Here is a 12081-nt window from a genome sequence, read left to right on the forward strand (position 1 = left end):
CGAAAAAGTAAAAAAAAAAATCACATTTGATGTGTTCTCGTCTAATAAGGACTCTACATACTTAATTTCATGTTTATAAGTTCATTATAATAGAAAACCCAAAAAGTACCTTTTGAAAAACGAAAAAGCGCCAAAAAATTACCTTTTATGGGTTCTCATCTAATTCCGAATCAACGTACTAAATTTCATGTCCCTTGGTTTAATATTATAGAATATTCCAAAAGTTTATTTTGAAATTCTCACCTAATTCATACTCTACATACTTAATTTAATATTTCTAGGTTCAATATTGGAAAAAATTCCAAAAGTTCCCTTTTATGGTTTCTAACTTAAACCAGGCTCCAGATACTTATTTTCATGTTTCTAGCCAATAACAACTCACTAGTGCTGCTCTCGCTCTACTACGGTGAACGAAGGTGAAGGCTATAAAAACGAAGGCAACTTTGGAATATTTTATTCTCGATATTGAAAGATATATTTTTGATTTCTTTACTAGAGCATTGCAAACCTATTTTCATAGTACAGTTAATAACTGAATTGTGGATGTTCAAGTTACTTTTTGAAGGGGGCTTTGTAAGAGGACTAGGGTTTATTGAGGTCCGATCATTTCGAAATTCGGGTTAGACCTTTTATCGAGATACAATTATACTCTACACAATTATGATTTCAAAAAAACTTTTCGGGGGTCCACTTGTATTTGGATTATAGGCATTCAATAGGCATTGTCCTTGGGCCAAATGAAACGTATATGCCAAATTTCATCAAATTATCTTGAAAATTGCGACCTGTTCCTTGATAATAACGTTTACATGGACACACGGATGGTTGGACGGACTTCGTTAAATTGACTCAGAAAGTGATTTTAAGTCAATCGGAGGGAAAAAGACATTTTCAAATTATACACGTCTGGTACTATATTGACACCAAAGTGTTTATTATATTTCAATAACATCAAATCAACTACAAAAATATAAGAAATATTCGACGATATCAAATCGGCAAAAAATAATACTATATTACAAAAGTAACAGCACTATGTAGTAAACAGAACGTTGTGTTGTTGAAATGATAACTATGCGTTGTGGCAATGACAACAATGCGTTGTCAAAATTACAAAAGTGGTTGAAAAAATGATAATTGAGTGTTTAATGTGAAATTTGCTAAATGTGAAAGGCTCACATTTGACAATGGATTTTCTCTCTATATACATTTCAAAGTTTATGGGGATATGTTCATTATTGACCTAACCCCCAATATTATCCCTCTCCAAATGTTCAACTTTTACAAACATTATTTCTTTTTATCTCTTGTCTCTTCTTCGAAATAGATCAATCCACAATTAACCAAAAACCTCATTTAAGGGACAATTTCGAAAAACAGCTTGATGTACAAATTTATAATACAATTCAGATTAAATCGGATAAATTAGTAAATTATTGAAGCAATAACAAAAGAATAGATTCATAAAGATATACTGGGACCATATAAGGGCCCACCATTTAAAGTTCACTTTATTTTTTATGGATGGGTTTAATAAAATTAAAATATACTTTTATATTTTACATAAAACTAAGAAACCAAATCTTTATGTATCATGCAATTAACGCATTTATCATTTCTATATTATCATTTCATTTTAGCAAACAAATTAGTTTTATAGATTAAAAATGTCAATGAACCCCCAATTATCTGATTAAATTTTGTTTTATTCCCTTATTTCTTTTCCTTAAATTCGTTATTTTATTCCTTAATTATAATAAATATAGTTTCTTTATTTCTTTCATTTAGTTTAATTTACCTTTCGAATTACATGTTATTGTTCATTCAACTTGACCTAAATTCATAAAAAATTTCACTTGCTTTTGAGAGCATTTATGTGGAAGGTGGACTTTTAGATTTCTTCTTTTTCTATAGTCGTCGTCTTACATGCTATACATTTGCTGCAGGTTTTAAATTTTGTAGTTTCATGCGAAATTTGTTTTCATTTGACGTCAACGTCAAAAATCTTTATAAATTATTTACATGTGAAAAAAATGTATATATATTTCTTTTTTGACATCATCATTGTATATATATATATGCTAATGGTCAACAATTTAATTTGGATAATAGCCATTTATTTAGACATTTGAGACAATCATATAGAATTAGCCATGTTTTAAGTAAAACTAGTTATTGCTTTTATTGTAGTTTTGACAGTTGTAAGGATTTTTATAGTTGATAAATCAAATAATTTATTACAAAGAAAAAGTTTTCTGATGCCTAAAACTATTTGCGAAGTATTTCACAAACAATAACCACCAACCCCCTATCGTTTCCTTAATGATAGATCCCATGTTGGTGTATTGTAGAGGTATGCGGGTCTCACCTTACCCGTATTCCTAAATGAATGTGTCGTATGTTTTCCTCTAATGAATGTGTCGGATAAATGAGATGTGTGCCGGGTTAAATGATACCATAAAATGTTCCTTCCTTGTCCAGATGTGTTCAGAGTATACTCTGTTCATATCAGAATTACCACAGTGTGTCCCTGTGAGTAAGAACAAAGTCTCGGCTTATTTGATGGATTCGTACTTCGATCTACCAGATACGACTCTAGGTGCTGTTGCTGACTCAACAGAGGCCATCCCATCTGCCTGGTTGTAAACTGATGTGATGTTTTACTTAGAAGTTAAGGAACGGTACAGCAATGGTAGGGTTCTATAAATCGACTTTCGATTAATCGAACAATCGACTTTTTGTCGAAAAAAGTCGAAGTCGACTATTTTGTTTCAAAAAAGTCGATAACTCGACTATCGTCTGTGAAAAAGTCGAATTTGTTAATAAAAGTCAAAAAAGTCGAAAAGTCGTAAAAACTCGATAAAAGGCGAAATGTCGGAAACAGTCGAAAAAAGTTGAAAAGTGGAAAAAAAGTCAAAAAGTCGGAAAAATGTCAAAAACTCGAAAATTGTAGAAACAAATCAAAAATAGTCGAAAATTTAAAAAAAAAGTGGAAAAAAAGTCAAAAACTCTAAAATAGTCCGAAAAAGTCAAAAAATAGTCGACTATATCGACTTATAATCGAAAAGTCCCAGTCACAATTTTTGTACATGGATGGACCGATCCATGTACAAAAATTTTGACTGGCGTGTAAAATACACAAGTGGGCAATGGTCAGTTATTTACTTTTTACTCACCCAGTGGTTGAAAAAGTACGGTGGCGTGACATAATGTCCAATGTCATAATGTCCATAGACGTTGTGACGCACTAAATTGAGTCATAATGTCCATGGACGTTATGACAATTTCAAAAGTGTTACAATGTCCATGAGCAATGGGACATAAAGTCCATGGATTTCAAAGAGTCCATTTATCAAAAAAAGGCTTAATTTAGCGAAGCCGGTGTTCGAAATACCCCAGAGTTTGAAACCCCTGCGCCCGGCCGAAGGCCGGCTATCCAGGACACTTTTTAATAGGAGTCCAAAATGTAACAATTACCAAATTTAGGAGCAATTCTTTTCGGAATAAGAGCGTCCCTATCCTAAATTTTAAACAAATTTTCCAATACATTTCTGATTTCAAAGTGTCACAATGTCCATGGACATTATGACATTTTAAAAAAGTGACATAATGTCCATGGAAGGCATTATATTTATATATAAACAGAATTCAATTCAAAATAAGAGTATACTAATAAAAAGACTACAAACTATATAGTATATGCTAACTGTCAAATATTTATTATGGATTTTAACAGCCAGCGTATATAAAAATTCTATATATAAAAAACTATCAACTGTTTTCCAAGTTGAGAGCAAACAAACTGATATTGCTCATTATAAAAAGAAGAATTAGACCTATAGTGTATGTGTATAAACTTAGCATCAGCAGAATTTTCTTACCCTATCACGCATGCTATAAAATGACAATCTTGAGCTCCTCTGAACTAAACATACACTTAATGAATAATGTTCTATATTGAAGAAATATTGGAATTTAATTATTTGTATTTTCAATTTAATTTTAATTGGGTAGCGAATCACCCAGGGTACGTTAGTAAATATATCATATAAAACAACCAATAATATACAAATTTCTTTCACTCAATTTTATATTTTATTTGCGTTTTATTAAAGTCATTATAATCCATTAGTATTTGATTTATAATTTTATTTTATTATTATTATTATTTCTTTTTTTTTATTTGCAAATTGTCAATTTACATGTGGTAATTTCAAATGAAACAAAAGAAATAATTCATCATTTTGTTATTTCATATACAATGTTATGAATGTTAAGTATTCTACTGCCACTTCCTAAATACATTTTGAGGTTAATGCTAGACAACACATAGAAGTTAGTAATAAGCTTAAAATATTTATTTTCCTCTTTTTTTCAAAAAAGGATTACATGGCACACTGTATAAGGTGTTGGGTGAGTCTTTATTAGAGAAAATAATTACACATATTGTTAATCATCTTCCCTTTTCACTTTTTTTGTTTACTAACTTTTTTGTCGTGAAACAAATTCCCCTGTTGTGAAATTTGTTGATGGAATGTTGTAAACATTAAGCAGATGTTCCATACATAATCAACTATTGTGAATGAATTGTTCACAACAAGTTCACAATAGTAATTTTGCCTTCAAGGGAACAAAATGTTCACTTCTATTGGCGATGGGGATGAATATAAAGTTGGATTCAGAAAATTATAAGCGTTGGCCTGTATAGTCCACAGTAGTGAAGACTATAGACTATGTAATCTATAGAAAAACTTGATAATAGTTAAGATTGATAATGGTGAATATTATTTTTAGTCGATGCTATACGCTAGACCTAATGGGACTTTATTCAATTCTAAAGTCTAGACTATAATATATTCTATAGACGGAACTTAAATATAATCTGAATTCGAAACTATTTTCGATGCTTTAGTCCAGATTATAACCCCTATCGCCAGTTAACATTTCATGTGAAATATGTTCCCTTTTAACTTTTTTCGTTCACTAACTTTTTTGATGTGAAATTTGTTGATAAAATTTTTTAAATATTGAACAGCTGTCACGTATAAAATCAACTATTGTGAATGAATTGTTCACAACAAATTCACGATAGCAATTTTCCCTTCTATATTAATGAAAATTTTAAGAGAACAAAAATTTCACTTTTATTTGCGATAGGGGCGCTTACATTTGTATAAACTAGAGTCCATAGTTTAGTCAGTAGTCGATAATATAGTCGATACTATAATTATGTCCATAGCTGACACTAGTCTATAGTCGAAACTTAAGTACATTCTATTATCTTATATATAGTCAAACCCCAAGTCTAGTCTATAAACGAGACTGTACTATATTCTACTATAGTATTATAGTTTATTCCTTTATCTTAATAGTCTAGTGGAGGGTTCGATTGCCACCTGGTTAAGCAAAACACACAACAGCCCCGATAGAGGCCTAGGCGTATTTCTTCGGATTTTATGTATATATGTACATCCTCAGCGCACAACAGGCCCGATGGAGGCCTAGGTGTAATTCTGTGGAATTGATGTATATAGGTTAACTATTCTACAGTTTAGATTTTAGTCGAGAATATAATATATCTGTGGATGAATCTTTGGTCTAATCAATGAGCGAGACCACAGTCGGGCCTTCAGATTTATGCCACCACTATAGACTAGTCTATAGTCGATACCACAGTTTTGGCAATTGGAGCTATAGTATAGATTGCATAAACTTTAGTTTAGTCTATAGTGGAGACTAAAGTTTGGTCTATATTTGAGTCTATAGTTTAGTCTCTAGTCGAAACTATAGCTTAGGCTATGGTCTAGACTATAGTTTCGTATAGTTTATAGTTAAGTATAGAATGTAGTTTAGTCTATAGTCGAGGCTTTAGTTCAGTCTATAAAATGTTGTTTAGTCTATAGCCAAGGCTTTAGTTTAGTCTATAATATAGACTGTAGTTTAGTCTATAGTCGAGACTATTGTTTAATCTATATCCAAGGCTAAAGTTTGGTCTATAGTCGAGACTATTCTTTAATCTAAAATCGAGACTCTACTTTAGTCTTAAATCGAGATTATAGTTTATAGTAGAGACTTTAAGTAGTATAGGCGAGATTTAAGTCTTCTTTAAAGGTTCTATTCTATTTTATAGTGAAGTCTACTAATTAGTCGATAATATTGTCAGGTCTAAAAACAAGATTTAATATATTGTATTGGCTGAAGTTTAGCCACTATTCTATAGACTATAGTTAAACAAAAGTCTAGACTGTAGCTTATTCTAAAGTCTATACTATAGTGTAGTCTTTAGTTGACACTATAGAATAGTCTATAATCGTGACCATACACTAATCTAAAATCGAGACTATATTAATTTTTTTTCACTTAAGCAATATGTCTAAGAATGTTTTTATCACTTAATACCTGGGCTAATCCCTTAAATGAAACTACTACGAAATAACACTTCAAAACAAAGCACAGAAAAAAACAAGGTGCCTAATAAGTTATTCATAAAAATTTATATATAGAGGGTAAAATGGGGTATGGGGAGTATTTAAAAGAAAGAGAACTTTCCGTGTTTATATTAATTAAACTAACACGTGAATTGTTTAAAAGAAAGGGGAAAAAAGTCTTGTGTTAGTTGAATGTGAATTATCGCGCCAAAACCACAATATAAAGAACACAAAAATACCAAAAAAAAAAACGAACTTTAAGTTTACGCTTTAACTGTGGTTGCGTGATGCTCTTTGTTTTCTTTACATTCCTTTTTTGATATTTTTTACTTAATTTTTTTGTTTTATTTAGCACTTAGAAGGTCCTTCTGCCAACAGCACTACTACTTTTACAAGAGCAGCAATGAAAATCAAGAGTTTCTAAAATGTTTCTACTAATGTACGACGAGGACATTTTAAAGCTTTTTATGTTTAGTATAGAATACAAAAACAAAAATCTTTGTTGAGATTTAGTGCTTAAAGGTTAAAATTAGTTGTTAAATATTCATAAAAGAATACATACAAACAAACAAATATTATGCCATAAATGTGCTCTCATACACATTATACTATATTGCTTGATTTACAAAATTTTTCAAATGTAAGTTTGTGGTTTTTTATTATTATTTTTAAGTACATACATATAATATAGTACATTTCGCCTACAAATTGATTCTTTTTGTTTTTGTCTCATTTTGTCGTTGTTATATTAAGTTTCTAATTCACATGACTAACGGCCATTTATTTTGCTCATTTTATATTGCTACTACTTTTCACATACTAAGTATGGTTATAACTGGGTACTTTTCTGTAGTTTTTTTCTTATTAATTAATGCTCTTTTAATTCTATAATTTAATTTCAAAAAAAAATTGTAGAATGCTTAAATATTATAAAGTAAAGTTTGTCTAATTAGCACAATTTAAATAGTAATTATGACATTTTTAGAATGGTATCTAATTTATGATTTTAAACTATATAGTTCTTAGGAAAGTTGTCTATAGTCGAAACTATAGTTTAGTCTAAAGTCGAAACTATAGTTAAGTCTATAGTCGACATTATAGATAAGTCTGTAGGTGAGACTATAAATAAGTCTGTAGGCGAGACTATTGTTCAGTCTACGGTCGAGACTATAGTTTATTCTATAGTCGAGACAATAGTTTAGTCTATGCCCTAGATAGTAGTTTTTTTTTATAATCGTGACTATAGTTTCTATAGATCTATAGTCGAGACTATGCTTTAGACTAAAATCCAGACAATTGTTTAGTCTCTAATCGATACTATAGTTTAGTCTCTAATCGAGACTATAGTTTAGTCTATAGTCGAGACTATAGTTAAGTCTATAGTCGAGACTATAGTTTAGTCTATAGTCGGGACTATATATTTTAATTTCTAGTAAAGATCATAGTTTAGTCTATATTCAACACTATAGTTTAGTCTGTTGTCGATACTATACTTTAGTTTAAAATCGAAACAATAGTTTATTCTATAATCGAGACTATAGTTTAGTCTTTGATTTAGACTATAGTTTAGTCTATAGTCGAGGCTATAGTTTAGTCTATAGTCGAGACTATAGTTAGTCTATAGACGAGACTTTAGTTTAGTCTATAGTCGATTCTATAGTTAAGTCTAAAGTCGAAACTATAGTATAGTCTTTAGTCGAGACTATAGTTTAGTCTATAGTCGAGACTGTAGTTTAGTCTATAGACGAGACTATAGTTTAGTCTATAGTCGAGTCTATAGTTTAGTCTATAGTCGAGAGTATAGTTAAGTCTATAGTAAAGCCTACAATTTTAGTCTAAAATTTAGTCTATAGCTAATACACGCGGTTTAAGTTTAGTTTATAGTCCGGTTTATGCTATAGTGTTTAGTCAAGACTATTTTCTGTCTGTAGTTGAGACTATCACCCCTATCGCCAATAGGAGAGAATATTTTGTTCCCTTGAAATTCGTATATCCCCCGAAGGGAAAATTGCTATCTTGAACTTATTATGAACAATTCATTCACAATAGTTGATTTTGTATGTAACAGCTGTTCAATGTTTATAAAATTCCATGAACAAATTTCACAATAGGGGAATTTTTCACGAGAAAAATGTGAAAAGGGAACATATTTCAAGTGAAATGATGATTTTTCTTGTTTATATGTGAGATTATACTTAAAACTATATTGACGACTTAAGTCTATAGTTTTTGCATTACTCGATACTATTGTCTGGTCTGAAGACAAGACTTTCTATATTATATAGTTTAGTGTGACTAAGTCTGTAGACTTTAGTTTAGTTATATCGAGAATATATATACCCCTATCGCCAATAGAAGTGATAATTTTGTTCCCTTTTAATTTTCATTTCCCTCAAAGGGAAAATTGATATCGTAAACTTGTTGTGAACAATTCAATCACAATAGTTAATTTTGTATGGAACAGCTGTTCAATGTTTACAAATTTTACAACAGGGGAATTTTTTCTCGACAAAAAAATTAGTGAACGATAAAAGTAAAAAGGGAACATATTTCACGTGAAATGATTGCCGATAGGGGTAATTAAATACTTAAGCTAATCCCTTAAATAAAACAAGAACATTTAACATGTCAATTCTATTCTGTAATTTTGAGCAACGCAATTCAAATTCAATTGTTATCGATAATTTTCTAGAATTATTATTTTAGGTCCTTTCAAATAACTTTAAAGTTAACTTAAGTTTAAAATTAAGATACTTTATTATTAATGTAAATTAATCCCAAGTTTCCGCTACTAGCCTTCACCCTTTAATATATTTAAATGTACATACAATGTAAACTTCAAACTATACTCTACCCTCTTTCATATAAATCTTTTATAATTTATATACTTAATTTTAAATTGCCAGTGAATAGCAGGCAAACTTTAATAACATTTGTCTATAGGAAATAAAGGTAAATGTCTCATTATTTTTATACCCTACACCACTATAGTGGGGAGGGTATTATACGTTTGTGCTGATGTTGGTAACATACAAAAATATTGGTTCAATACCCACATTTAAGTATTCAGAATCATTTTTTGAGTCGATTAAGACATGTCCGTCCGTCCGTCTGTCCGGCTGGCTGTCTGTCTATGTAAACCTTGTGCGCAAGGTAGAGTCCGCAATTTTCAAGATAATTTGATGAAATTTGGACCAAGCATGTTTTTTGGCACAGGGACGAAGCCTATTAAAAATGGTTGAAATCGGTCCATTACCTAGCCCCCATACAACTGTACCTCCCGATTTGAACTTTTTATGCCATAATTACGTCAAATATTCTACTATCTCTCTAAAAATTGGCACAAATAAGTTATATATAAGTATTATTAACACTGCAGATTTTCCTAAGGATCGGTCCTTATTTGACCCTAGCCCCCATACAAACGCCCCTTCAAAAAATGTCTTAAACGTCTAAAATTGACTTGTAACCATTTATATCGCAATGAAACCCAACAAAACTAACTGTTATTTAAAAATATATCCTTTTCCCAAATTTACCGAGGATCGGCCCATATTTGACCTATATAAAGCCTCATTTAGAAATTTTAGTTTTTTATCAATAAATTGCTGCTCCAAAATATTTGGATTTATGACAATATTCAACATAAAAGTTTCTTTATAAAAAATAAAAATGTTAAAAATATACTCATGGTGTAGGGTATTATATGGTCGGCCATGCCCGACTATACTTTCCTACTTGTTTCACTTTACTTTCCTTATTGAAGAATGAAAAGTGAAGGCTATTAAATGGTCTTTATTTTTCTGTTAAATGACTATAAAATTGCATACGAGTAATATATGTATACAATGTCAAGAGCACATGAACACGAGTATGACATAAAAGAGTCATGTTTTACATTTCAATAATTAATTAGGAAAATAAAAAGAAAAAGTGAAACTAGTAAGAAAATATGAATATGGACGACCATAAGATAGCAAAGACTGAGGAAGTCCTTAATTCTTTAATACTTGAATTAATATTAATAGCGATTTATTGATGACAAATTTATTTAAATTAAAGGATATATCGGGAAAATTTAGATCCTATTATTTATTTATAAACATAAATTTATTAAATAAATCTATTTCCCTTATTTTTTTGCAGTTTATTCGCACATCCTGTTAAATTAAAAAAAAGTTTAAAAAATAATGCAAAATATTTGACCACAATTTGACACACCATTATGTGTGTGAACAGTCAGTCGTCCTTGTTAAAGTAAATACAGAAATAACAACTTTAGCGAAATGACACGAGACGGTGAAATACCAGCTATTTTTAATCCAAAACAACATAGAGTTCGTACACCATCGGTAGTGGTTACAGGAGATTCTCCAAATGGTCCATACGGTGGCGGTGGTGGTGGTTTTACAAATATTCTAAATACAAGCAATCCTCAAATAGCCCACCAAGATTCAATATCTTCAAGCCAAAATGATCCTAATGAAGTTATAACTATACATCCTGAATCAACCTGCCCTGTTGCATTGACTAGAGCTGTAAGCGTAGCAGGTGGGGGAGGAGGTGTTGGTGGTGGTAACACTAGCGGTGGCAACGATTCCGATACACCCACAGAGCCTGGTCAAAATGATAATACCACATCACGTTTTCCCCGCCTTAAAGCCTGCAAAGAAACCTGTTGTTCAGAATTGGCACAAAAAATGTATTTTGGTGTATGTGTTACTATACTAGTGACCGCATCATGGGTTGGTGCCACTCACTGTATTAAGCTATTGTATTTAAATCGCAGCTCCTATATATCGGCCCTAGATGATTTCGATACATTAGCTGTTAGCGGTAATGATTTGAATTTGGTCAATAGTGATGATGCGGTTGGATTAGATTCTCTCATACCCATTAGTGATACATCGATCAGTGTAACCGATGTTGAGGATGCAACGAAAATATTCCATGTGCCACCAAATCCACCCATGCAATCGAATATATTTAGTGCACCCTTTTTTGCCGCTTGGTTTTTTACAAATTTCTCTTTGTTATTCTTTCCCATCTATATTTTGGGACGAGTTTCGCTGAGAAAATGTGATAAGCCAGGCGAAATATTGGGTGATGTGTTGAGAGGTTTTCGTGATCGAGGATTTACTGTGGGTAAGTTATGGTATAAATGTATAAATTTAAATATTATTAAATAAAATTTTAAAAAATCCTATAGTTTGACATTTTTTGGGATTTTTATTATTTTAAGGAATTTTATTTAAATTTAAATGGATTTTAGTAGATATGCAGAAAATGTAACTTAATTAAAACTAAAATATTCTGAAGTGATTTTTCTAAGAGTTAGATAAATTGACGTAACCGTTACCAAATTCGTCACTAAATTGAGACTTAACTGTTCTTGAAGTGATGTTGTATTCGTTTACGTAACCGTCGCGAAATCCGTTTTACTTTTTCGCATAGAAAATTTACACTATTGGCAGCTTTCAGTAATCAAAAAGATGTAGTATCTTCGAGAACTTTTTCTATCTATCTATCTATCTATCTATCTATCTATCTATCTATCTATATATCTATCTATCTATCTATCTATCTATCTATCTATCTATCTATCTATCTATCTATCTATCTATCTATCTATCTATCTATCTATCTATCTATC

At 30.7% G+C, this 12081-nt stretch overlaps 1 protein-coding gene across 1 annotated transcript in view; it reads left to right on the top strand.

The window, feature by feature from the left end:
• LOC111680797 overlaps positions 1-12081 on the top strand; it is a 62505-nt gene that overhangs the window by 20631 nt on the left and 29793 nt on the right. The window contains exon 2 of the mRNA XM_023442504.2: positions 10575-11573. Coding sequence (XP_023298272.2) covers positions 10715-11573 — 859 coding nt within the window. The 5' untranslated portion in view covers positions 10575-10714. The remainder of the gene's footprint in view (positions 1-10574; positions 11574-12081) is intronic.

The sequence above is a fragment of the Lucilia cuprina genome, chromosome 4 (genome assembly GCF_022045245.1).
Source record: "Lucilia cuprina isolate Lc7/37 chromosome 4, ASM2204524v1, whole genome shotgun sequence".
Classification (NCBI taxonomy): domain Eukaryota; kingdom Metazoa; phylum Arthropoda; class Insecta; order Diptera; family Calliphoridae; genus Lucilia; species Lucilia cuprina.